This window comes from Hibiscus syriacus, unplaced genomic scaffold, assembly GCF_006381635.1.
Source record: "Hibiscus syriacus cultivar Baekdansim isolate YM2019G1 unplaced genomic scaffold, ASM638163v2 tig00111671_pilon, whole genome shotgun sequence".
Taxonomy (NCBI): domain Eukaryota; kingdom Viridiplantae; phylum Streptophyta; class Magnoliopsida; order Malvales; family Malvaceae; genus Hibiscus; species Hibiscus syriacus.
In genome coordinates, this window is record NW_024063152.1 from 375,831 (window position 1) to 403,824 (window position 27,994).

General features: G+C 32.6%; 4 protein-coding genes across 5 annotated transcripts; 2 read left to right on the top strand and 2 right to left on the bottom strand.

The window, feature by feature from the left end:
* Nucleotides 1-334: 334 nt before the first annotated feature.
* On the bottom strand, nt 335-18,214 carry LOC120167266 (peroxisomal adenine nucleotide carrier 1-like). Of its 2 annotated transcripts, XM_039176338.1 has the most exons (7): nt 18,020-18,214; nt 16,878-17,109; nt 16,065-16,211; nt 15,810-15,967; nt 15,401-15,717; nt 8,353-8,356; nt 335-344 (listed from the first exon to the last, which is right to left on the bottom strand). In XM_039176338.1, the coding sequence occupies exons 1-5, from the start codon at nt 18,160-18,162 to the stop codon at nt 15,429-15,431; spliced, it is 969 nt and encodes a 322-aa protein (XP_039032269.1). In that variant the 5' UTR covers nt 18,163-18,214; the 3' UTR covers nt 335-344; nt 8,353-8,356; nt 15,401-15,428. The 2 variants fall into 2 exon arrangements, with proteins under 2 accessions (XP_039032269.1, XP_039032268.1); XM_039176337.1 differs by lacking the exons at nt 335-344; nt 8,353-8,356 and having other exon boundaries at nt 14,998-15,717.
* On the top strand, nt 2,356-7,854 carry LOC120167265. Its single transcript, XM_039176336.1, has 10 exons — nt 2,356-3,275; nt 3,443-3,667; nt 3,939-4,187; nt 4,273-4,341; nt 4,586-5,068; nt 5,162-5,230; nt 5,548-5,709; nt 6,189-6,405; nt 6,499-6,840; nt 7,301-7,854. The coding sequence occupies exons 1-10, from the start codon at nt 2,412-2,414 to the stop codon at nt 7,417-7,419; spliced, it is 2,799 nt and encodes a 932-aa protein (XP_039032267.1). The 5' UTR covers nt 2,356-2,411; the 3' UTR covers nt 7,420-7,854.
* Nucleotides 11,345-14,052, bottom strand: LOC120167269 (protein YIPF1 homolog). The gene is made up of 6 exons (XM_039176340.1): nt 13,971-14,052; nt 13,799-13,838; nt 13,477-13,557; nt 12,680-12,878; nt 12,033-12,300; nt 11,345-11,730 (listed from the first exon to the last, which is right to left on the bottom strand). Exons 1-6 carry the CDS (start codon nt 14,025-14,027, stop codon nt 11,524-11,526), a joined length of 852 nt encoding a protein of 283 aa, XP_039032271.1. The 5' UTR covers nt 14,028-14,052; the 3' UTR covers nt 11,345-11,523.
* A 2,888-nt stretch (nt 18,215-21,102) lies between the features above and the next one.
* LOC120167298 (putative UDP-glucuronate:xylan alpha-glucuronosyltransferase 4) lies at nt 21,103-25,749 on the top strand. Its single transcript, XM_039176363.1, is given in 4 exon segments — nt 21,103-21,838; nt 22,595-23,542; nt 24,820-25,477; nt 25,479-25,749. Coding segments are annotated over 4 exon segments (2,595 nt in total). The 3' UTR covers nt 25,732-25,749.
* The last annotated feature ends 2,245 nt before the right edge of the window (nt 25,750-27,994 follow it).

Consider the following 27,994-nt stretch of genomic DNA (forward strand, 5'->3'; position numbering starts at 1 on the left):
CGTGACAAAAATCAATCAATATATTTTATATTAGATCTGAAGTAACATTTAATACTCAAGTAAGTTATTAAATTGATAGAAGGACCTAATTAAAACGATGTCGATAGTTTAAAGACTTAATAAGAATGTTTTTGAAGTTTGAAGATGAACTTAAAAGTTTAGCATAGTTTGAGAGTTCCTAATGCAATTAACTTTAAATAAAAGTAAAGGGTAAAGTACATAAATGATCTCTCGACTATAATGTATTATTTTTTGTTAAGTCCTCTAACTATTAAAATATTCATATATTTCAAAGTCATCATTTTTCGTAAAAAAAATAGCGGTCATCTGAGATGAATATTAACCTATTAACTGAGATGTGATAATAACCCTAGAATTATTTTATTCGTATTTTGTGGATCAAATCTCTGTTTATATTATGCCGTTGAGCTAGTGCTTGAAACATTACGATGGTAAATCGGTGCTTGAAAGTAACAACGGTGCCAATAAATATCATTAAAATATAATTTTATCATATCTCAATCACAAGGTTATCGTCCAACTTAGAAAGATGTCATTTTTCTAATGAAAAATGGTGATTTTAGAACATATAAATAGTCGAATGATAATTTTGTAACTTTTAATAATCGATGACTCAACAAAATAACATCTTATAGTCATAGGGTTATTTTGTAACTTTTAATAGTTATAGGATTATTTTGCAATTTTTAATAGCCAGATGACTAAAAAAAGTAATATCCTATAAACAAGAGACCATTTGTTTACTTTACCCTAAAGTAAAATATGAAAATGGGCTATGAGACAGGTCGATAATAGGGTTTATTTTTTTAATGGGTAAAGTATATAAATGAACACTAAGCTTTTCAGATTCTTGCATTTAGGTCCCTCAACTTTTAAAAGTTGCAATATATTCACCAAACATTTAGTTTGTTTGCAATATGATCTCCGACGTAACGGCCGTTAGGTTAAATTATATAAATGGTCACTGAACTTTTTAGGCGCTTTCATTTAGATCCTCCAACTTTTAAAACTTGCAACACAGTCATCAATTACATTCTAAACCCCAAAATCCAAAAATGTTTCAATTACACTCTAAACCTCAAATTCCAAAATACTTCAATTATATGCCCATCCCCAAATTCACAATCCATTCTCAAAATCTATCATAACAAACTGAACTTGAAACAGTAACCCTAAACCCTTAAAACATACTTATTTTAATTTTTTTAATAAACTATAAGTGAACAATAAGTGATTATGTTGGGTTTAGGGTTATGTTGGACCTAAATACTCAATTTAGTTTATAAAATAGATGACTCAATTTTTTTTCGATTTGAGTTTATAAAATTTAAATCAAGTCGAATTGAATTGAATTTTTGAGTTTCTGTTTAAATTTAATTATAAATACTTATAATACTATAATATTATTTGATTCTAATTTAAATAGTTTTTTAACTATATACAATACATATATTTCTTCATATTTTTTTTTCTATATGTGATATACATATATCACATAGAGTCAATGGACTAGACTCAAACTTAAAAATTAATCTTCTAATTACTAAAATTTTTGAGATATTTGAGTTGTATTTTACAACTCGATTTTAACTTGAAATTTTTTTAAGTTGAGTTTATAAAATTATAACTCAAAGTCAATTTGTATCAATTAAAGTCGAAAAATAATTTTTTCAAATCAAATTGAGTATTGTTCACTTGTAGTTGGTTAAATCTAACTTTTAAATCCTAAACCCAACATAGTCACTTATTATTATGGACCCAAAATGAACTAAATGTTGTTGATTATGTTGGGTTAATTGGTGGGGAAATTTAACATTTAGGGTTATATTTTGAGGGTTTAAGGTTGCTGCTTCAAGTTTAGCTTGTTGTGGTAGATTTTGAGAATAGATTATGAATTTGGGGTTGGACATGTAATTGAAGTATTTATGGAATTTGAGGTTTAGAATGTAATTGAAACATTTTAGAATTTGGGGTTTATAACGTATTTAGTGACTGTGTTGTAAGTTTTAAAAATTGGGAGACTTAAATGCAAATGTCTAAAAAATTTAGTAACTATTTATATAATTTACCCTAACGACAGTGAAACAGTGGTTACGTCGGAACCATATTGCAAACAAACTAAATGTTTGGTGACTGTATTGCAAGTTTTAAACGTTTAAGAACTAACTGCAAGCATTTAAAAAGTTCAGTGACCATTTATATACTTTACACTTTTTTAATTTGAGGAAATGGCCAATGGGCTAATCATTGTCATTCTTCTTAGTGCGCACAATCTAAACCTACGCACCTTGGAAAATGGTTCGAAATAAAAATCAGAGATTTTCAGACGAACCGATAGATCGCTCGAAAAAAAGGGGAAAAAGGAAAGTGCCTTCGGAGCCTTTGAAACTATGACCGGAAACGATGATGATGTTGGATTCGGCGATTTCAAGTTCTTCTCAACGTCACATTCGATCAACGGTCCCGGTTTCTCCGTCAATAACACCGCCTACGACGAAGACGATTATGATTGGGGAGATTTCATAAATTCCGCCAGTAATATCCCCCGTACCGGATCTCTTCCTGTCAATGATATTCAATTCGACCCCTTTCCCAAATCGCCCTTTCCATCTCCCCCTGGCTCGGCGCCGAGCGGAGTAGAGTCGGTGAAAACACAAAGGGATAAGATGAATGGAGCTTTACCATTATCGATTTTCGGGGAAGAAGAAAAAGAAGATGATGGATCTGTTGCTGTGGACGCGGGGCTTAACGGTATGAATAGTTCGTTTTCGTTTCATAAAACGGGTGGGAATTTGAAAGGAAACGGATTGGATTTAAATGATTTGATAGGGGATTTGTATAAACAGAATGAGAAGGGGAATGTGTCAAATGGGTTTCGGTCGGGTGTGGACGTTAATCCGGTAGTTGATTTGAATCCGAAGGTGGAGATTTGGAATCGGAATGTGTTGAATTCGGGGATAAACGGATTGGGTCTGAAGATGGATACATTGGATTTGGGTGGAAATGGTGCTGCTTCGGTTAAAAAAGAGGAGAATTTGGGTTCAAATGGCTATGCATTTGGGATGGAAAGACAAGAGGCCAATTTGGGGTTTAGTGGGTTGAACTCGGGTTCAAATGGGTCGGGTTTGGGTGAGAAAGGATTGAATTTGGATTCGAATGTTGGGAATTCTGATTTGGTTGACGAGGAGGACGATGATGGTTGGGAATTCAAAGCTGCGGAACCAAAAGCAGAAATGGCAGTTGAAAATTTGAAGGTAAACTTTATTTAACTTTTGTTATTTTGATTGTCAGCGATTTCCAATGTTAATGTTTTGTTAAAAAGAAGTGAGGACATGGAAATTTTGATACTTAGTCCTCTCGTATATAAATGACTGTTTTAGGAAGTAAGGTTTTTAACGTGTATTTTATTGATGTTTATTAGAATAATCCAAATGTGCCGGTTTCTAATTTCAATATGTTCCCTTTGAGTTGGGATCCGTTGGGTGCAAATTCCAGTGTGCTGAGTTCAAATATTAATGGGGTAAATGCGAATGCAAGTAGTACGAACTCTAATGTAGTTGATGAGAATGACGGATTTAGTGATGACGATGGATGGGAATTCAAGGCTGCAGAGCCCGAGACACGCTTTGGAACTGGTGATACTAAGGTAAAATTTAATTCTTTTTCATTTTTAATAAGCCGGAAATTGCTTTCAACAATATATCTACAAAATAGTTCCGTAAGTTCTTTTACCTTTGTTAGTGGTGATAGTTTGTTGTTACTGGTGCTATATAGGGTGAGATGTATAATTTTGCATTTGGATCTTGCTTATACATGAAGACAATTATTTTGTACTTCAACTTTGATTAATACATATATTGACCAGTTGTTCAGGGACTCTGTTGTTTTTACTACTGCTGACATTTACTACTTTGAAGGTTGGCCAGGAACAGGAAAATCCTAAGGGTCCTGAACTCAGCTTTGGGTTTGGAAACAGTGTGGATGGTTCTAGTGACTTTTTTGGCACATCAGTTGGAATCTCTAATAAACCTGGTGAACGGAACTTAGGATTTAGTTTCTCCCCTAGTTTTGAATCTCAAAACAAGCAGAATGTTACCGAAAATGTTGAGATTTCTTCTTCAGTTGGTAAAACTATTGGTTCTGACGAAATATCCTGGGCTTTTAAGGTGATGAATTGATTGATACTTTTTTCTCTGTCTATCGAAAACAATCTACCTTATCTATCTCAATTTTTTGTACTTGTATCTGTAGGAAGAGCCAAAGGTTGCTGATGCTTCCTCTTTTGGGGTAGAAGATTTTTCATTTGGCAATCATATCCAGGTATTTGTTCATTTTACTGCTGGAGTAAATTGTCATTCATAAAAAATTTGACGGGCCATTAGTGGATCCAATATGTGGTGTAAACTTCTATAATTTGATCTCATGTTAAGAATTAAATTCCTGTTGCATGAGATATACCTTTTTCATCTGATAAATTGTATTTTGTTTTTCATTGAGAAAAGTTACTAGTGGTACACATTGGAAAGTTTTCTTCTTTCATTTACTGTTCCTTTGATGTGCTCAGGAGAATGAGGATACTTCAAAGAAATCCAAAGGAGCGTTGCCCCTGTCCATCTTTGGTGATGAAGAAGTTGAAACTGAGGATCCATTGAGATATGTAGATGTTTCCATTAAACATAACATTCTAAGGACTGATACTCATCCAAATATATCTATCAATGATCTGATAACAAGTTTATATAGTCAAGCTGAGAAAAAGGCTCCTTTAAATCAGATAAGCGAACCAAGTGAAAATGGACTTCTTTCCTCTCATACAGCGGTGGGTCCCGACTTAGCAAATGGCGATAATAATTTTGATGATGATTTGTGGGAATTTAAAGATGCCGTTTCTGGAACCAGAGGAGAAAACCGGAATTCTCCATTTGATTTTGGAGAGTCATACGGAAAGTACTCTACCAAAACGGAGCTAAATGATTATGTGGATTTGTATTCTAAATTGATTTCTGAATTGTGCTTTGTTGCACTTGGTCATCTTGACAATATGAAGGTTGGTAGAGTCCTTCATTTTCTTCTCTTGCATTATTTTTGTTGATATTATGTTTTTAAAAGTATTTTGTTTCTGAAATATGTTTTTAATTAGAAAGATAAAAGTATTGCTGCTCCTTCTGGTGAAGATTCTGAAGTAAAAGCTATTGAGAAGGAAATCCAGGTATGCAGTTATTTATGATAATTCTTGCTATGTTCCTTCCCCTTTTCTATTATTTCTACTCTCTCTTTTATTTGAAAGGTTTATGCCGAAAAGATAAGGAGAATGCCTATAACCCCCCCTTTTCTGTTTATATTTCTTGAATTTGTGACCCTTTCTCGCTTCATACCAAAATCCTAAATCTGGAAGTTGAAGCTTTCTGGAGCTTATTTCTCTTGATACTGTTTTGTGTGGCTTATATTATCCTCAAATGATAGTATAGTTGTTCGTGTTCATTGAATATTTAATGTCCGAGTCTTGTCTGTTTCCTGTGGTTGTAGGATCTATGTAATGAACTGCAAAAAGATGGCATAATATCTGAAGTAGCCTTGGAGAATCTCCAGTCAAGATGTATTCACCTTGGTGAATATGCCAAGGTTCTAGTAGAAAAGAAGTTTCAAGTGCTGGAATCAGAATATCAGTTATCAGAGAAATTATCACTGGTGTGTGTCTTTGGCTTTGATTCATGGGGATATATGCTCTTATTTTCAAGAAATTGATTTGATTCTATTCTTGAGCGATGCATTAACAAAAGTAAAAGTGTATTTCTTTTCCATTACGACTCCTAGGATTCTAGGACTCTCATTTGGTGGGACTATATCTGGGTATGGCCCTTTTATTTTTCAGGAGTTAAGACTTTTTTCCCAAACATCAAGTTGATCTACATACCATAGCAGGTTGTTATTGAGTGGGGTTCTGGCTGATATCTATAACTTCCCCTCCATGGACCTGTTTGTCATATACATTAATGTTCTTAAATTTATTATTTCTCGATATGAATGGTTATATCTGAATATACATCTCAGAATATGAAATGCTGTTTAGAGGGTAAATATTTTAGTTTCCATATGTTCGATGATTTTTTTTCTGATTAATGGCTTTGACCATGACATGACACTGGCTTGTATTTTCAATTCAATAGGCAGAGAAATATATAGCATCAACAGTTGAACTCTTGCGACATGCTGCATCAACATTAAAGATTCTAAAATTGGGGTCAGTTGAAGATCAATCTAATTATGTAGCTACGTGGTTGAGGATTTTGTCTGTTTGTGAACTAGAGCTGAAACAAGGTGCTAAGATTTGGAAGCAGTCATTACAAAATAACATCCACAATGAAATATTATCTGAACCTCAAGGTGCTTTACTTGAAAGGCGAGCATATAAAATTTTTATGCACTCTTTGTTGTATTAATCTATGTTTTTTGACATGATATTTTGGTCATTTATAGGCAGGCAGTACATTCTAGCACTTGGAGAGATTTTCAGAGTTGTCAGAATTATTGGTTCTTTGTCCGTCGAACTCTACAAGCCTTGGATATTGTTCAGTTCTGAAAGTCACACTAACTTCCTTGCTCTTGTGCGGGAGTGTTTTACTATGTGGTCAAGTTCAGGACTTGAAGAAGCCCTTCAAAGTTTGACTGATTCAACTGATTTAAAATATGATGTTGAAGCTTTACTTGGTTCTATTCGGAGTATTCATGATCCTGATGCGCACGAACTCTATAAACAAGTTTTCTCCGGACAAGAACCTACATGCTGCCTATCAGGTTTAACTGCTGCAGCAGTGCCAGGTATGAATTTATTGGATTTAAGCTAAGTGGATAAATAAGTAAAGGGAAAGAGAGACATAGAAGCCATTTCATGTTGTCATGTGCTAAGGGTAGGTAGGTCACCAAAGGGGCTTGCTCTATAGGGTCTTGAAGAGTGTAGATTTATGTATAATACATGTTGACCTCTCAAATAACGCGGTTCTTAACGTTTTTTTAACCTAAGTTCCATAATCTTACTAAAACATTGTCAATGTTTTTTGTTTTTAAGTTTCTTTTAGGGCCTATATAGGGTAAAGTTGTTATAATCATGCTTTTAAGTTCCAACATGATAATCATGCTTAGTTAATTTTGAAGTGTGATAACTGATTCTAAAAGATAGCATTTGACTTTGCCTTGGAATATATCCAAGCAAAACAACCTGGACCATCTTTTCTAGGTCCACTCGCACCAGTCTAAAATAATCTCGATTCTCTTGTATCAGGCATGAAAATGGTGCTTTGGGATGGACGGCATTACTTTGTAACCATTGTCAACTTGTGGGCAAATTTAATAAGTCGTGATCCACCAAATTTGCCACACATACATGCTCGAAAATGTTGATGGCGTGAAAAGACAAAGGTACATTTTCCGAAAGTTTCACGGCATAGATCACGCTGAATCATTTTTCTGTCCGGCACGAGGCTTCTGGAATGTAATCAGAGTTACTCTGGTACAAGGATTTTACTCTTGGAAGAAAGATGTAGAAGTCTGAGTTTCCTGGAATCCGATCTTGTGCAAGGGGGCTAATCCGATCAAATACGAACATCTATTAAATATTTATTTAGATTGGTTGTCATTCTTTTTGAGAGAGCTGTTATATAGAAGTATGGTGTAGAAACCCTTCCCTAGTTTTCTGATTTGCTTGTATTCTATTATTCATTTGTTAACTGGGTGAAATCAAATAAGCACCCCATACATTTAGAGATAAGGAGTTGCGAGGCAAAATAGTTCATCAGTGCCTTTCTTTTCTCATGTATCGCAACATCAATAATTTCAGTGATTACAAATTTGTTTTAAGTACCTAATTGTGCCACATATTTTGAAGTTCCGTTGTTCGTTTTACGGTCGTGACTATCTTAACCAATAATGTTTTCTTCAAGGTTTGAAGCCGGATGCTGTTTTTGAGAGTATAATGTACTTCTGTACCATATGTTTCGCCATATTTTAAAGTTTTTATTGTAGATGGTTCAAGTCCTAAAATCTAGACAAGTTTTGAAAAAGGTCCTTTTCCTTGCAGGCGTGTATAAAATGGAGGTGGTGACTGGTGAGGGACCCAAGTGTCGGGGTAAATTCAAACCTATGGACCTATTCTAGTTAGAAAATGAATGCTATAGCCCTTGTTGAACAAAACAAGAAGTCAATAACATTGAAATTTCAAAGATCTAAACACATCAATCAATTTTTATATTAATGGTGATTAAGGGATCATTTTGGTATAGCTCACTGAGTCAAAAGAATGATGATATCCTGATGCATTGCTGATCTTATTCACACTGTTCTTCATGCTCATCTTCTTACTTACTACCACAATATCAAATATATTAAGTTCTTCAATGTTTCTTTTATATATTTGATCAATATTCTCATATTTACGTATGAACACAAATTACTGTATATATATATTATGTCAAGAAATTGCTTAATTCGGTTTCTGTTCCAGTTTCAACTTTTAAAAGTGAAGATAACCTATTACTTGAGAAAATCATCCACATCAAAATTTGTAAACAATTTCAACACCCACCTTAAAATTTTGATCAAGAATGTATGATAACATATTCATATTCCTTTTTTATGCATACAAATCTCCTGCAAACCAAACATCATTCCTAAAAAGGAAATTTGAATATATAAGTCCAAGAAAAATGAATAAGTCTTGAGGTTTCCTAAGAACTTCGTAAATATATACAGCTTTCTCAAAGGTGTATGGTGTATCAGCTGCTTGCATTGCTACTTGTTGTGTAATGGATCAGGAGAAGAGGGAACTTCTCTGTTAATTGTAGCAAAGAAACCGTCTGTCCCATTGTCCACACTCTGATTCTTCCAAGTTCTCTGAGTAGTTGTTGTCTCCTCTTCATCTTCAACCTTCTCTGTTAGAAACCTTGCTCCCAAGACTCCATGGTTTAGAGCTGAAATGCTCAGAAACATCAATAAAAGATAACCTGCTAAAAGGCCCTTTGAGACCATTGTGTCTATCACAAGAAGCTGATGAAAGTGGGAGATAAAAGACTACAAAGAAAACACGAGAGTGAGAGAGAGGACTGGAAATTTTAAGTTTATAGAAGTGTTATATAGGGATTCAAAGCTAAAAAAAAAGTGAAAATATTTTATGGTCAAATTCTCTTGCATTGACAATGAGAGTGATGTACAGACCTTGTTTTTCTTGTGCAGTCTCCATTGGAGGAGCCCACTGCAGCAGTTTTTCTTAATAATTTTGATTACCAAGTTGTCCCCTATGTGATCATGGTGCATATGAAGTGTTTTCTTGGGAAGTTAACCAAGTTACCAATAAAATTTACTATGTCAGACATGTTATGGTTCTAGTCTTGTGAATAAGAAAATAATATTCAAGGTATGATTTTATGTGACGGGACGAATTTATAAAATAGTTGAATGGTTGAAGTCATTTATACTCACCTGGTTCATTCTAATCGGGGATAGATCGAAGCGATTCACCTAAAAATTTCATATTCTCATATAATTTAAATATTTTCCTTATATTTTTTCATTGATAATTTGTTTTCACTCCTCTAAAATTTTATAAACACACTTTCTGTAACATAAAATTCTGCACTCGTGATATTTCCAGTCAAGCCTAGCTAATGTCACTCAGATTCCAACAAACTACACCTAACTCAAATATTTGTCTAAAAAGAGCCTCATTTTGAGGATGATACATTTGACTCACTTACCCTTTCTTCCTTTCTCTCATCTTCTAACTATTGGATTTGCTAATGTCCATATTAATACAGTTTTCAAGGGCTACTGGCACTATATGTATATTAAAAAAACTGGGTTCTTTGCCTTTTGAAGAAGACGATACATTTACCTTATAAAAAAGGCATCTTCATCTTTTCTGCTGGTAGCCTGTGGGGTTTTAGGTTTCAACTACTAATATTTTAGTGTAGGTTTGTATCTTCTTATGGACTTCCTTGTGGCAGCTATTTCTAAGTGTAAATAAGTGGTTTTTTTATAATCTTTTTGAGTTTTGTCTTTACTTTAACCCCCTTTTTTATCATTCATTTTTTGCATGATTATATTTCTGAAGGGACAAAATAACTTTTTGTCCTTGAATTTGGTAATTTTTTCAAATTTAATCCTTAAACCTCTTTTGTTCATCTTTTTAATCATTGTAAGATTGATGTGAAGGGAAAAATCAGAGATCAAATTAGAATAAATTACGAAATTCAAGGATTAAAAGTTATTTTATCCGATATTTATGAATCAAAAGTCCAAGTATCCCTAACATGCTAATTATGACATTATTAGGACTTTAAGGCCCCAAAATGAGAGAGTTTAAGCCCACATGTTTTGACTCAAAGGGTAGACACGGGAACAAAATTCATGAGAGAACATCATGTTAAGATGTTAAGGACACTTCCAAATTCTTTTTTTCCAATGGGATCCAATGCATGAAATGATGTGAAGTTGACCATTGCTTGTGTTGCTAAATTAACTTGTCCACAAACGAACCCTTTTAATCAGTGTTGAATTATTGGATTGAAAGCTGCAAGAATTAGAGTATTGAGACACTATTTACTATTATTAACCCTAAATGCCCAAAATTTTGCTCATGTTCCTACCCTTCACCCATCTGTCTATATGGTGAATCATCTTCTACAGGGAATTTACGTATACTCTAATTATGGTTTTAGCCCCTATACTACGCTGAAATCGGAAACTTAATCCCTCAACTTAAATTAGGCTTAAATCAATTCATCCACTTTAATAATATTATTAGCAGATGCAAGTTTATGGCACCATTTAGTCAATGACGTATGCAAGATTTTATGTTAAGTGAACTTCTAAAATTTTAAGAAAAAATAAATTTATAATATTTTAGGAGACGAAAAACAAATTATCAATAATATAAATAATATATATATATATATATAATTTGAACATTTTAAGGGAATGATTACCCCAATCACCCCCTCCGTCCATCCTACCATTAGTTAATGTGATTCACAGATTTTCACATCACCTTGTGCAATCGAATAAGAGTATAAAAACTTCACATCATCACTTTAAGTATTGTACCATATTAAACCACACTAAAATAAAAGGATTAAATCCAAAATTTTAGCACATAGAGGGACTAAAATCTGAATTAGACCTTTACTTGTTCGAGAGCTTGACCTCTTATCAACCGGCAGCCAGAAGTTTAACAGGCAGCCACCAGACTGGTTTTTCCGATCGACAAAACCAAAGAACCAGAGGGTAAATGAGCTCGGAACAAACCATAAATCAAGTTTGAAGAGAAAATGGAGAAGAAATGCAATTACATTGGAACAGTCACTTGTAAATTTATATTCCCACAGCACTAAAAATGAATGAATACATGATGTTTTACTTTATCAAGAAAAATATTTCCGATGATTAACAGCCGAAGGACCAAAATTCGCTTTCACTGTAATCTACAACTAACCCGATTAGGACAGTTTCCTCTTATACTGAAACGGTGAACAAATAGAGCTTGAGCACAACAGCAAGGGCCAGCTGCAAGAGAAAGATACCAGCAACTATCAAGAACCAACTTTCTCCAGCTGAAGTAATGTGAGCTTTGAGATTAAGTGCCACAAAAGTTGCCGACATAAACCCGGCTACACCTGCAATAATCCATCTGAAAATTTCCAAGGGGACAACAGATAGACACTGCAACCAAGTACAAACAACAATTTTAGATGCAAATTTTGTCATAGAACATTGCTGAAAAGTTGTTAAACTTCGCAGGGTTCAGATGATACAGTCTCCATAAATCCCGGGATTTCTTTTCTTCTAACTGTTTACCCGGTTTTTTAAACAATTGGAATTTCTTTAAAATTAGAGGGGAAAGATGCTGGTGCTGGGGAATCAACTTAGAGCCTACGTAAAATACTTTCGTGAAAAGTTTTTCCAACTCTGAAAGATAAATGAGAAACTGGAAGACAAACAGGCTTATCATTCGGAGAACTTACCATTGCTGGAATAAAGATAAACAAGGAGTATCCATATAGGCAAAACAATTGTACAAGGCCTGATGGTGCTGAGAAGTACTTGAGAATAACAAACAAGACAAGAGGAACCACGGTGACATATCCATAGAACACACCAGCAGACCATGTAATCAGATTTATGTCATAATTCCATTCTTTGTCCCGGAGCTTGTGTGCTATATAAGTCACAAAAGTCCCAATAGACGCTGCTACAAATATAAGAGTGGTGCAGATCCAGAATGGTCCATATCTGCATAACATTGAAAATTTTCAATCATGCATGAAGAGCAAAAGAAGAGTTCTGAAGGGACAAAGTGAAATATTTCCAGGAGATGAAAGTTATTATATGGCAGCTAATGAGAGGAAAATCAGATTTTCGGAAAAGCATACTTGTATGGCACGTCAGATAATTATCCATAACCAAGAAAATAAAACTTGTCAATGATCAACTCTTTTTCCTCTTTGTTTAGTGTTTTAGGCACCCAGTCCTAAATAAATGTTTCTAATCATATGAAATAGCAAAGAAACTTTCCATTCTCGAGCTTAAATAAATTTCTATACACCTAGATTCAATAATTATTCAAGCTCACTCTCTATAAATACAAATCAACCCGGGGCAGAAAACTCACAAATCAGGATTGGTAGCTGTTTTCTTCGTAAATGTTCCTCTAAATGGATAGAGTGACTCCATAAGTCTATCCAAAACATCTGAAGTATCAACATCAAAGTACGGCTTATATGCAGCAACAGTGAATTTATGAAGCCAACCACCTCCTTGTGATTCATCAGAGCCCCTAGGAGAGCCAGCAGCAGGTCTTGAAAATGAATCTGCCTCAAAAAATGTCATCATTTGTCACCAAACACAACAACTAATTTTGTTCTCCATAAGTCTATCCAAAACATCTGAAGTATCAACATCAAAGTACGGCTTATATGCAGCAACAGTGAATTTATGAAGCCAACCACCTCCTTGTGATTCATCAGAGCCCCTAGGAGAGCCAGCAGCAGGTCTTGAAAATGAATCTGCCTCAAAAAATGTCATCATTTGTCACCAAACACAACAACTAATTTTGTTCATGCAACAAACTAATTAGAGTTGTCATTTGAACTATACATATCAGAAACTATTTTTAATTTATTTGAATGTTACATTCATATAGAAGTTATATCAAACGTATCATCAATGTTATGGATCATCTTTCGTATTAATAAGTAGAACTCCATCAAACCAAATATTTAAATTACTAATTCATCGACATGAAGAAAAAGCTAAAGCAAATTGGTATACACAATGCAACCAAGATCATGATTCCTTATATAATGCACCAGGATACACAAATCAAAGCATAAGAACTGCCGCGAATCAGACTAACCCAAAACAAAACCAAAAATTAAAGGAAGTCAAATTGAAGAAAATGAGAAGTACCGTCTGCATCACGTGGAGGTTGAGCTCCACCAGAGATCTTTCCCTGCACACCTGACGGAGGAAACGTTTGGAGGCTCGAATCTACAATAATGATTGATTAATTAATTAAAAAAAACAATACACACAAATAGGTACCTTAAAGCTAAAACAACACTCTTAAACACTTCGTTATCCAATAAAACACAATTTCAACTCATTCATTAAATTCCGATAATCCTTTCACTTCTTGCATTTCTAGCGCGACCAAACAATCAACTACCATAAAAATTACATTAATTTCAATTCAGATCGATAATTTAACAATTAAAAAATAAACGAGCACCTGCAAATTGGACCGGGACACGGCCGGGGTCTGAAACGGCCTGAGAAATTAAGGATTGAAAAAATAATTAGAGAACGAGATCTGATTGACTTTATCCAAAAAGTAAACAAAATTAAAAGTCCTAAATTGAGAACTAATTAAAAAAAACGTCAATTCGTTAAACAAAACTTACGGGTACGGACCCAGAAACTTTCTGGTTATCAATGCTGGTATAACCTCCGGACATCATCTTTTCTTCTCTTCTCTTTGTTCTCCAATATCTCTCTCTTCTCTCTTGTTGAACTCGAGACTTTTTATTTTTATTTATTTATTGGTTAAAATTTGCTTCAAGGCCCTGTTGTTTTCGCACACTTTTAATTTAGTCCCCTGTTTTTATTTTTAGAAACTTATTTTTATTTAATTTTTTAATTTAAAATTTTAAGTATAATTTCATTTTTAATATATATATTCTGGTTTTACTCAGTTGACCGGATTGGGTGCGCTCTATCATTATTATATATATTTTAGGATAAACTACGTATTTATCAATTTTCTATTTTAGTATTTAAACTTTCAAAATTTTCAAAATCATATCCAAAGTTCAGTTTTTGTTTCATTTTAGTACCCACAATTAAGTTTTGAAAAAAAAAATAAAAGTCTAGGAACCAAAGCACGTTTAGTACCTAAATCATACTTAAGTTTTGAAAAAAAAATGAAAATTTAGGTACTAAAACGGATCGAAACTGATAGTTTAGATACTAAACGCGTTAAGTTTTTAAAGAAGGATACTAAAATGGAATAAAAAGTAAACTTTAGGTATGGTTTAAAAAAAACAAAAGTTTAGATACTAAAACGGATCAAAATTGATAATTTAAGTATTAAATGTGTAATTTACCCTATATTTTATTAGTTCAATGTATTTATAAGATAATATATGTTCAAAATATTTTTTAGACTATAACAATGTATACACATCCTACAGACACAGTTGCTCTAATAAATTATACGTATCGTTGTTTTGATTGTTTCGAGTTTTGATTGTTTTGGTTTATTTATCGACTTTTTCAAATTTGACACTCGTAATTGGATCGTGTTATTTTAGATTTAAGTCATTCTAGATTCAATAGTAACGTCAGATATCTACAAATTCGAATATTTTCACCATATTCTTCAAATATATATTACAAAAAATGACAATGAATTCCTAAAAAAAAAAACTTTTCTTTCTTTAACCCCTTGCCTGTCATGGTAATAACAATATTTCAGAGCATCAAGCCATTAGCCATTGATACCTCCACATTCTGTTATATAAGCAGCATCTATACCTAGCTTCGAACCGCGATGCTCCCGTCTTCTAACCGAAAGGAAAACGACGACATAATTCTATACTATAATTTGAAAAGAATACGCAATTGTACTACAAGTAAATATTATGCGACTGTCTTCGCTTTGCATTCCGACTTACACGCTTATTTCGAGGATGAAGCAGAAAGAGATCATCTCTGGTTGGTTTACCTGAAAGAGCATCGACGTTGCTGCGGCTAAGTTTCAAAGAATCCGAACCTTACTCCGATAAACTACAAACGGTTTGTATCCGAATGATGTCAGATCGTTAACTTAGACTCCAAGTAATAGCTGATATTTGTTCATGTCATGCCTTTTTTAGTCTACTCCTTGTAAGCAATAGATATCTTTGGACAGCAAGTATAAGAACCCAGGCTGTGGCTGAAATTTTCTCTTTGATCATCAGAAGCAAAGCAGAGCTTAACACGGTCTTCGTGATTTGAGCCTCTAATCCCTTGAAAAATCCGGAAATCCCTTCCCTTTTCCAAATAGTACGGATGACACCCAACACTGTTTTCCGTGGTTTTGATTGTGCTCTCTTAGTTTGATCACCGTCGTCGTCGTCTGGATCTGCGGCTTGGATCATTACCTTGCACCTGCATTGAGGAGATTGAACACATTGCTTCTGTAAAATTCAACTCTAGCGCACGCTTCTACGATGTCACAATATGGGAGAGTGGCTATTTACCTGATTGCCGGATAAGTCAAAATAGTTGCAATACTCTTCGAAACTGCACCTAACAGGAAAGCTGTGAAGGCAGATAGAACTACCGGGGACGAACCATGGTCTTCTTCCTTCAATTTTTGCTGAAGTAGTCTTTGTTTCAGCTGATCAAAAACTGTAAACTGCAGTTTACCATAATTCTAGCTTTAGTTACGAGGGCAGGAACTTAACAATCAATATTCAAGAGTAAGAATCGAGAATAACGGTATATGCAAGCACCTGAATTGAAGGGTTGGAGGTAAGCAAAAGAGATATGCCAAGGCCATCGAATGCATCACTCAAGGTGCCCTCTGAGAGGGTCTTCCAGAGCCCTCTCGATTTTCCAAACGCACTGGTTTGCATCCTTGAGGAGGCTGTATCCAGGGGCTACAAAGTGATAAACTAGGTATTTAACATCAAACACCATAATCAAAACAGACATGTTCTTGGGATATGCAAAATTCTAGACAATAAAGAAAGTTACTCAAAAGTTGAATGGCAACAACATCAGTATCTTTTCCACTTCAGTTCGTAAATATAAATAGTAATCTAAAGTTTCTTATTACCAGTTACCTATTTCGGAACTTTAAACAAAGGAGTAATCATTCGAAAGGTCACTTATAATCGAAGTACTAGATGGAACTGTCTCGTAATCATAGATAGGAATTAACCTTTTATTGCCCAAAACACCCACAATCCAGAATACAAGCACCAAAGACTTTGCATTCAAATTTCAGATGGCATAAAATTATCACTTTCTGTCCTCAACATTTTTACAGAAATTTCAGTATAGCACATTTTAATCTTGTTTAATTCGTATTCGCTGCTAACATCAAACACCGCCAAGAAAGTGTAAATCATAGATGATGGTAATTTCTAACTGACCATGGGCGGTTGAGTATACCATATTGTTCCAAAGCATCCTACAGCTCATTCTCTATACACAATCCGGTAAGGGATTCAAAGTAGAACTGCAGCTTTTTGCTTGGAAAGATAAAATCATTTAATATATTCAAAACAAAAATATAAGTGACTCGCCAAACGATGTCTCACCTGAGTGACAATAGCAGTACAAGCCCCTGCCGCTGCAGCAAGAATCAAGTTTGCTTTCGTTCCAATCGACTTGGAACTGCTCTTTTGTAGATACAGTCTTTTGAAGTAGCTATATCCATAGAAATAGATAAATTGTGCAATGAATGACTGTAGGTTTTTTGTGCCTAAACCTTGGTATAAAGAAAGAATTCGGCCGGTCGATACCGCTTCCCAAAGTACATCTGAAAGGTTCCTGTATAAGATAAGAAAATGAGATCAAAAACAGAGAAGCTCAATCCATGAACTTACTGCCTTGGCAACAGGGGTTGCACAACATCGATCAAAAAAAGGAACAAGTACCTACATTTTCCGAACATATGGTCTAAAAGGAAAACATGTTACATGAATGGGAAAGGGAAGTGAAGAAAATCTAACATATGCACAAGCTCAAACTAGAAAAATCTAAATCTACAAGGAAAAAATGCTGTTGAGAATTCATGGTAACTATTGCTCAAAAGATCTCAGATGAATTTGTATAGATTATTATACTAAAAGGTACTATCGTAATGTAATCACATATGTTACGATTACGGTAAAATCTACTATAGTTATGTAATCATGTACGATATGAATACCGAAAGTTTATTCCTCTACGACCATCCTAACTCTCTCCTTTCTCACTCATCACTGACTAGCTCCGGAGAGTTCGGTCAGAATCGAACTCCAACCTTATACTATCAAGCTGCAGGCACTAATTTTCCACATCAATGACCCGGAAAAACGTAAAACAGGCATAACAAAACCCAAAAAACAAAATTAACATTATAATTCATATGATCCAATTCAATTAACATAACCGTTATTCTAGGATTACATTCACTTCAACAAGTAAGCAAATCACAAATCTATATCATCAATGGATAGTAAATTACTCTTTTACTCTAAGCTTGTTCTCTTTCACATCAGACTCGTTTCAATCACCATAACCAATAAAAAAATGAAGTCGTATTGACAAAGAGAGTCAATTCATCACAAATTCACACATAAAGAAAAAGAAAATCAAATTTCAGAATTACCCGGATCATGATCACAACAAAGCAAAACAAACCCAGAATTTAGAATCAATAAAAAGAGTAAAACTTGAAACAAAGAATTGGGTTTACCTGTATTTTCGTTGACCATGGGATTGAACCTCGGCTTGGTACTTGGTTTTACAAGTATCAAGAGGGTACAAGATCGTGGTGCTTAACAATGACCCTAAAGCACCCGAAGTAGCCTCCGATAAAGACTCTAAATCAACAGCCATCTGAAAGAATAAAAAAATATTCTTTATTTAAATTTTTTCCTGTAAATTGGAAAATCAAACTATGGAATCATTTGATCTGGTTTTTGAGATTTATAGGAAGAGGACGAAGAGGGTAGCTGGACAAAGGAAAAACACGCGAGCAATATGGCGATGCGTCGTCGTTTCTTATTGGGATTTGAAAAAACGTGGGATTTCTCCGTCCATATTAACGGCAACGCTTACGTCATTTGTCTGGTTTCTAACGGATTAGATGAGTTGGTACGGTGTTAGTGTTTTACCCTTCTCAGAAGCCGTCAAGTCGGCTGTTACCATGCAAATTTATTTTAATTTAAATTCTATTTTATACTATAAGTTTTTAGAACATATATATATTATTTAAAATTATTTTAATCTAAATTATATATGATTTATATTTTATAATAATTAATTTTAACTGTAATGATCTAGATATATTGTTATTGTAATTTGTCAATCAATATAATATTAATTTTTTAAGAAAAATAGAAGTTAATTTAACTTCAAGTTTAATTATTACTATATCAAAATTTGAGATTTAATTTTAATATAATTATTAATATATGACCTATTAGTTAATTAATCTAGATTAAGTACAGTAAAAATTTATAACAGGATGATTCTCCTAATATAATTTATATCATTAAAAATAACATAGATTACGATTGTTTTCTCCTTTTGTAAAAAATAATAATAATAACATCATATAAATCTCGAATGTTATTTAAAGGATCTAACCTCTCATTCCTCATAATTTTACCAGTTATTTGTCATTAAAATATTGAAATTAATATTCTTATACTTTTCATCAAATAAATAAGATTACGTAAGATATTGATTAATAATAAATTTATATGTAATAAATGGAAAAATCACGGAGATAATGAGATGAGAAAAAATTATCATCTCTTGCATCCCCAAAATTATTCTCTTAAGTAGAGTGTCTTGGACAATAATAAGGGGAAGACGTATGTAACAGTAGACGTCTTCATAAAAACGTATGGACTACGAAGACGTCTTCTTCATAGTTCGAGCGACGTAGAGGAAGATGATCATGTATGGAGTATAGGAAAGACGCCAAATCTTTTATATATCTTTATGAAGATGTCAGGTAATTCGTACGACTCTTTTAATTCATTAAACAAATTATTCTATTAGAGAAAATAAATATTGATGATCATGAGGATTTTTTTTCAAATCATTATTTGAGTAATTTTGTCTGTGGTAACTTATAAGTTAATAAAATGTTGAACTTTCAAGGAACCAAATTTGACCCAAATCTTGAGCCATTAACGAGAGAGAAAGTGATTGATTGTGAAATTTTCCGAGGAAACAAACAACCATGAAGTTTCCTTCCAAAACAACATTGTTTACATCTAAAAATTATTAAAAACGTTTTCTGATTGGTAAACGTGGCGTTAAAAGTATCACAAAAGTCCTTGTACTAAGTGACAGATTGCGTTTTGATCTCTTTACTAAAAAAATGAGTAAAATAGTTCCTATACAATTCGTATCAAGCAAATTGGTCCATCCAGTTAAATTTATGTTATTCCCACCATTAAAAGTTGATTTGGCAAGAAAAGAAAAGGTTCAATCATTAAATTGGTCCTTATATTTAATACTTTCTCCCGAACTAACACTTTTACTTTTTCTTAAATTGGGACCAAATTTTAATTTTATTAATTATTATGATTACATTTTTGTAACATTGTTAAAAAAGAAAGACACGATAAAGTCATATCTTTTAAACGTGATGAGGCAATACGAGTCAAAATAGTTTGTTCTGGGCATATAGGTATGACACAAAATTAAAAGATTAATTATGTTATATGTTTCACATGTGTTAACGTGTCATAGAATTAAAGTGTAAATATCATAAGTTGTATTTATAATTTGATGAGAGGCGAAATTATAAATACTTAAAAGACTGACATAATATTCGGTTTATATAAAGAAATAGTGGTCCCCAAGAAATATGTTAGCTTGTATTACTCTTATCTCGTTAGTGAGATTTTACGATAAGAGAAGGTCTATCTTCTTGGAAGATTACAACTAAAGAAAGACTCAAAGATTTTAACCTGTCAATTAATTCGGGTAATCTTCCGCATTCAATTTATTATTCTGGATGATTCAACATGATAGATATTGAGTTCTTGATTATCAATTAGTTTTTTATTCTAAAATAGTTTACTTATCAAGGGGACAACTACAATATTAAATTATAATAAAGTATAGAATTTGAGGGTTAAATTTATTATTATGTCAATTTTATCAACTACCATGTCATTTTTCGTAAAATTTTTAATAGAGACGAATTAATTTCTTAAGTTTTTAAAATCAAATGACCAAATTATAACTTTTCTAATAGAAAGATTTAACAAAAATACCTTATTATAGGGGGTTATTTATTATTTATCCTTTAAAATATTAATAAATAGATATGACATAAAATTAATTAAATTATAATAGGATAATTACCATAAATATAAGATTATATCAAAATTTGCACACTCGTAATATTAACTTTGTGTTTCTATCAATAATACTAATAATAATAATAATAATAATAATAATAATAATAATAATAATAATAATAATAATAATAATAATTTTATAATTAAAATAGAAAAGAAGTAATAAATTGGTGACTATGGATGTAGTTATCCATTTAATTAAATATAATATTATAAATACGATTATCATACATCAATTTTTTAAATAGTCTTAGATAATTATAAAATTGTATCGATTCAAAAATTATAGATCCGAATTTTAACATGATATTAGTACTCGAAAGTTAACAACTTACCAACCATGCACCCATGCACATCCATATAAATGCCTAATTCCTAAACACTACCAACCCTTTAAATATTTATTTACCTTATATAATCGAGCGTGAAGAGCTTGCCCCAAGTACTAAAAATGGCTGCCAAAGCACTCCATTCTAACCAAAAACTCTTCACTCTCTCCCTCATACTTCTCTCTTTATCACTTCTATTTCTGATTTCATTTTTCGGATCGAAATCTAATATCATCTATTCGTTTAGACTCGAGACGGATCAAACAAATCAGGTGTTCGAGAATCCGAGGTGGTTTGATCTTATTCAAGAAGAGCTTAATGGTGATAAGAAGATTAAGGTTGGTTTAGTTAATTTCAATGAGGAAGAAGAGAGTCAACTTAAAGTTCATGGACATGGTTTGATAGTTAGTACCGTTCACGTACATTTTGATCGTGTGTCCAAGGTAAGGAAATGGGAGGATTTTTTCCCTGTTTGGATTGATGAAGACCCGGACTCTTCCCCACCGACGTGTCCGGAGATCCCCATGCCACGGCCGATGGAGGAGTATCGGGACCTCAACGTCATGGTGGCTAGGGTACCGTGTGAAGGGTGGACGGTTGAGGCAGGGATGAGGGATGTGTTTAGGTTACAAGTGAACCTGGTGGTGGCCAATCTTTTGGTGAGGAGTGGTAGGGCCACGAGATACGTGGTGTTCGTCGGCGATTGTGGACCGATGCCGGAGATATTCAGATGCGATGACCTGTTGAGGAAAGAAGGGGATCATTGGGTGTACAAGCCTGAGTTGAGGAGGCTGAAACAGAAGGTGCACATGCCTTTTGGGACATGCCAGATTGCTTATCCATTTGGAAAAACAGGTTTGTTTTAGTTTCCAAACATTTTTGTGCGTGCTTTGTGTTGCTTTCATGATTTACCAACCATACATATTCTAAAATATTTTAAAAGTTCGGAATTCGAATCTAAATATTATTTAATTTATAAAATTATTTTTATTCGCTTTTAATATAAAAATTATATATTTTTATTAAAAATCATCGATCAAACTTTAGATAAAAAATTAAAAATAATTTCGATTCGATCTATTAACACCTCTAATTATGACTTAATTACCTTACCAAAAACGAAGAATTCATATAAATTAATACATCTTTTGGTAAGCTGGCATAAGATAGGTTATGGATGTGGTAATTTTCCCTATAATAGTCCTTTTTAAATTTTTGATCCATATTAGTCCCTAAATTTGGATTTTTATTCATTTTGATGTCTTGATACTTTAACATTATGTCATGTGGTACAATCTCATTGTGCTACATCGACGGAATCATGTAATGCTTGAGAGGGCTCTTGTACCCTTCATAATTTTTTGTCAAATGATACTTTAGGCCCCTATTACTTTAAATATTGATCAAACTAAGTCTTATCTACTTCGATTTTTAGGTTTAAACAAATTAACCCCTCCTGATGTTTAATCCTAGTTTTGTCCCTGGCTACATCACTAAAGAGGAAATAGATATCAAATTCAGTGATGAATATGGATCAGGAAAAATAGGGATCAAAGTGGAATGATTAATAGATCAAATACGAGTGATTATATATTTTTAAAAAAATTGCACCAACTAAACAATTTTGTTTATATTCCGTAGATGAAGCAAATCAAAATAAGCTGAAAAGCCGCCATTTCAACCACAAGGAAGCCTATGTAACAGTTCTTCACTCCTCGGAAGCTTATGTTTGCGGCGCAATAGCTTTGGCACAAAGCATTATCCGAACCAATTCAACGAGAGATTTACTTCTGCTTCACGATGAACACATCTCCCCAAAATCCTTAACAGGTCTAAGAGCCGCCGGGTGGAAAACCAGGCAAATCGAACGAATTCGAAGCCCCTTTGCCGAGAAAGGTTCATACAACGAATGGAATTACAGCAAGCTTCGGATTTGGTTGCTCACATGGTACCACAAGGTTGTTTTCATCGATTCAGATTTCCTGGTTTTCAAAAACATGGATAGCCTCTTCCTTTACCCTCAGCTCTCGGCTGCCGCCAACGATAAAACGCGGTTCAATTCCGGGATCATGGTGATCGAGCCTTCACTGTGTACGTTTGAAGATTTGATGGTGAAAAGCTTCAAATTGGGTTCGTACAATGGAGGGGACCAAGGGTTTCTCAATGAAGCGTTCACTTGGTGGCACAGGGTGCCTTCACGGATGAATTTCCTCAAATACTTTGAAGGCAACCAAAGTTCCGATCGTAATAAGGTACCCGATGATGTTTCTGCGATTCATTATCTGGGTTTGAAGCCATGGATGTGTTACAGAGACTATGATTGTAATTGGGATCGAAAGGGAAGACAAGTGTTTGCGAGTGATAAAGCTCACGAGAAATGGTGGCAACTGTATGATGAAATGCCCGAGAGACTCCAACAATACTGTGGGTTGACCGAAGACATGATTTGGAGGATCAAGACATGGAGAAAGGTTGCTAAGAATCTAAGGCTGCCTGATGAACATTGGAATATCAGTGTAACTGATCCTAGACAGTACAATCTTGTTCAACAAAGAAAAGGGTGTGAAATTCTTGAAAAAAAATCATAATTTTTTGTCATTTTGTAATCTGAATTTAACATTCAAGGATTGATGCATGGGTTCAATAATACATTCTTGTTCAATAAAGAAAAGGGTGTCAACTTTTTGAGATCGATTTTATTCTTTGGTTGGATAAATCATTATACTTCTATTACATTTAAATAATCCTTAATATGTATCTAGAACTTAGTTCAGTGGTGAAAGAGACGTTGATCTTTTTGGAAATCATGAATTTAATCAGCATGGTATATAAAATATGTATACATTATCGATAAGTTAAGAAAATTCTGAACAAATATTATCTTATTATCATCCTAAATTATTAAAAAAAAAACAACTATTAGGCTTCAATTTATGTATACGTAAATTTTAAAAATAAAATATATATTTTATTTTGTCTATCGAGTGACCTCAATAGTTAAAGAGAATGATGTTCGCCAACGAGTATTGATACAATTGGTTGGAATTCATGAATTTGAACTTGTAAAGTTAAGTTTGAATCCTACCACCGTTACTCTTGATAAACAATCTGTAAATTTTTATGTAAATTCTAATTGAGTTTTAGGAATACATTGACCCTGAATTGAAAAAGCGATCCCTAAACTAAACTTTTATTTTTTGTACCAAACAAAAAATAAAGAGAGAGAGGAAGAATGTTGTTCTCACTAAGTTTATGGGTTTTATTGCGTTTCTAGAAGGTGTATACTTGATTATTTTTAAAAAATAATAAAATTTCAATTTACGTATGAATTTTGATCAAATATATATTATGATTCATATATTTCGATATAATATTTATATACATGAAATTTTGATATTATTTTGTACATGGAACTTTATTTTTTATTTAATTGTACATATTTAAAATATAAATACATCAATTTATTTTTATATTGGATAAAAATAATTATTTATATATGAATTATGCAAACGTAAATGGATACTTTTAATTTTAAAAAATGTAAGATAATGTTACATCAATAATAATTTTAATAATTCATAATTTTTATAGAATCCTTAATTTTATTAAAAGAAAAATAGAATTGCAATAAAAGTTTACAATCATAAGTAAACTAATATAGTGGTCAATGGTTCGAGTTCTAACATTTGTGAATAGAGTAAACTAAGTTTGAGAAATCACTCTCATATTAGGCCTATGTAATACTCGATCATGATTAGATGATTAATAGATCAAATACGAGTGATTATATATATTTAAAAAAATTGCACCAACTAAACAATTTTGTTTATATTCCGTAGATGAAGCAAATCAAAATAAGCTGAAAAGCCGCCATTTCAACCACAAGGAAGCCTATGTAACAGTTCTTCACTCCTCGGAAGCTTATGTTTGCGGCGCAATAGCTTTGGCACAAAGCATTATCCGAACCAATTCAACGAGAGATTTACTTCTGCTTCACGATGAACACATCTCCCCAAAATCCTTAACAGGTCTAAGAGCTGCCGGGTGGAAAACCAGGCAAATCGAACGAATTCGAAGCCCCTTTGCCGAGAAAGGTTCATACAACGAATGGAATTACAGCAAGCTTCGGATTTGGTTGCTCACATGGTACCACAAGGTTGTTTTCATCGATTCAGATTTCCTGGTTTTCAAAAACATGGATAGCCTCTTCCTTTACCCTCAGCTCTCGGCTGCCGCCAACGATAAGACGCGGTTCAATTCCGGGATCATGGTGATCGAGCCTTCACTGTGTACGTTTGAAGATTTGATGGTGAAAAGCTTCAAATTGGGTTCGTACAATGGAGGGGACCAAGGGTTTCTCAATGAAGCGTTCACTTGGTGGCACAGGGTGCCTTCACAGATGAATTTCCTCAAATACTTTGAAGGCAACCAAAGTTCCGATCGTAATAAGGTACCCGATGATGTTTCTGCGATTCATTATCTGGGTTTGAAGCCATGGGTGTGGTTACAGAGACTATGATTGTAATTGGGATCGAAAGGGAAGACAAGTTTTTGCGAGTGATAAAGCTCACGAGAAATGGTGGCAACTGTATGATGAAATGCCTGAGAGATTCCAACAATACTGTGGGTTGACCGAAGACATGATTTGGAGGATCAAGACATGGAGAAAGGTTGCTAAGAATCTAAGGCTGCCTGATGAACATTGGAATATCAGTGTAACTGATCCTAGACAGTACAATCTTGTTCAATAAAGAAAAGGGTGTGAAATTCTTGAAAAAAATCATAATTTTTTTTCATTTTGTAATCTGAATTTAATATTCAAGGATTGATGCATGGGTTCAATAATATATTCTTGTTCAATAAAGAAAAGGGTGTCAAATTTTTGAGTTCAATTTTATTATTTTGTTAGATAAATCATTATACTTATATTACATGAGATTGATATTATTTGAAATTATGAATTTAAGTAGCGGCGTCGGTAGAATATGTATATATTTTCAATAAGTTAAGAAAATTCTGAACAAATACTATCTTATTATCATCCTAAATTATTTTTAAAAAAATAACTATTAGCCTTCAATTTATGTATAAGTAAATTTTAAAATTAAAATATATATATTTTTGCCTATCGAGTGACTTGTAAAGCCAAATTTGAATCCTATCACCGGATTACATGTGTCCCTGGATTGGGATTGCCCCGGATTGGGAGCCACCCCTGCCTAAACTTTTTATCTTTTGTACCAAAAAATAAAAAGAGAGAAAAAGTGTTATTCTCCCTAAGGTTATGGTTTTAACACATCTCTAGAAGGTGTATACATGGTTATTTTTTAAAAAATAATAAAATTTCAATTTACGTATAAATTTTGATCAAATATATATTATGATTCATATATTTCGATATAATATTTATATGCAAGAAATTTTGATATTTTGTACTGGAACTTATTTTTTATTTAATTGTACATATTTAAAATATAAATACATCAATTTATTTTTATATTATATAAAGATGATTATTTATATATGAATTATGCAAACGTAAATTAATGCTTTTAATTTTAAAAAATGTAAGATAATGTTATATCAATAATAATTTTAATAATTCATAATTTTTTATAGAATCCATTAATTTTATTAAAAGAAAAATAGAATTGCAATAAAAGTTTACAATCATAACTAAACCTATAATTAAGATATTTTCCTATAATTATACCCAAAATAATCATTTAAGATCACATAAGGACCATGCAAAGAAAAGATCAAAAACCTAATCAAAAACTCGAACAAATAGATACAAACATATCTAACTACATCGGTAAACGAATCAAAAAAGGATGAAGTTATAAAAAGACCATTGACAAACTGCGAATCAGAGTTGAACAACGTGAAAAAACAATCTACCAACACAAATCACACATCTAAATTCAATATGAATTTGAAGGTCCTAAGTAGAGAAGATCAACATGATAACCTATAAACGTCATCTTAATCAATTGTGATAAATGTCAAATCTAACCCTAAAAAAAATAAACCAAAACAATAATCAAACAAAAAATATATATTAATAGATAAAAAAAATATGACATAAAGACATAAGAAAACGTGTCCAACCTATCTATAAAAAAGCGAAAGGAGAAACCAACAACATATAAGGTAAAAGAGAGAAAATCCTAATCTAACAATTCATAAAAGTTAAGTTAAATTGAATATATATAATTTTAGTATTTGAATCTTAATTAAAGGGGATTGTCTCAGGAAAGGCGGGTTAATATACGGTTAATATACGGCATTACCGGATACATTAAAATGTATTTAATAAATTCGGTTTAGCGGTACCTATTATGTTGACAACTAATAATGTTTTAGGTAGAAAATATGAAAAACTATTAAAAAATTTGGTAGCCGGTAAACTTTGGTTATCGGTAAGTATCTATCCTTTTTATAAAAGTGTCCATACTTTTAACATATCAAGTAAATTTTACCGGTTTTGTCATAATGAATCTGGTTTTGTCATATTTTTACATGTTATATTGTAAAGTATCTATCCTTTTTATAAAAGTGTCCATACTTATTTCACTGTGAAAATATTTATTATTATCTTTGGTTAATATTGTTAAATTTAAATTCTAAATAATATTTTATAAAATATCAAAACAATCAAATAATTTTTTGTGTAAATGAAATTATTAAATTAATATTGTAGGTGGAAAACATGAAACACTATTAAAAAAAATTGAAACATAAATTACATAACTTTAAAAAAAGTATATACCATTTTTATAAAAGTGTCCATACTTATTTCACTGTTGAAAACATATTTATTATTATATTTGGTTAATATTGTTAAATTTAAATTCTAAATATATTTATAAAATATCAAAACAATCAAATAATTTTTTGTGTAAATGAAATTATTAAATTAATATTGTAGGTGGAAAACATGAAACACTATTAAAAATATTGAAAAATAAATTACATAACTTTAAAAAAAGTATATATCATTTTTATAAAAGT

Coding starts and splice junctions, on each gene's coding strand:
- LOC120167265 (XM_039176336.1), top strand. CDS start 2,412: ATGACCGGAAACGATGATGATGTTGGATTCGGCGATTTCAAGTTCTTC. Junction 5,069..5,161: donor GTCATCTTGACAATATGAAG/GTTGGTAGAGTC, acceptor GTTTTTAATTAG/AAAGATAAAAGTATTGCTGC. Junction 6,841..7,300: donor AACTGCTGCAGCAGTGCCAG/GTATGAATTTAT, acceptor CTCTTGTATCAG/GCATGAAAATGGTGCTTTGG.
- LOC120167269 (XM_039176340.1), bottom strand. CDS start 14,027: ATGATGTCCGGAGGTTATACCAGCATTGATAACCAGAAAGTTTCTGGG. Junction 13,558..13,798: donor TGTCCCGGTCCAATTTGCAG/GTGCTCGTTTAT, acceptor TCATTATTGTAG/ATTCGAGCCTCCAAACGTTT. Junction 12,879..13,476: donor ACCTCCACGTGATGCAGACG/GTACTTCTCATT, acceptor TTTTTGAGGCAG/ATTCATTTTCAAGACCTGCT.
- LOC120167266 (XM_039176338.1), bottom strand. CDS start 18,162: ATGGCTGTTGATTTAGAGTCTTTATCGGAGGCTACTTCGGGTGCTTTA. Junction 15,968..16,064: donor CCTCCAACCCTTCAATTCAG/GTGCTTGCATAT, acceptor GGTAAACTGCAG/TTTACAGTTTTTGATCAGCT. Junction 15,718..15,809: donor TTGACTTATCCGGCAATCAG/GTAAATAGCCAC, acceptor TCCTCAATGCAG/GTGCAAGGTAATGATCCAAG.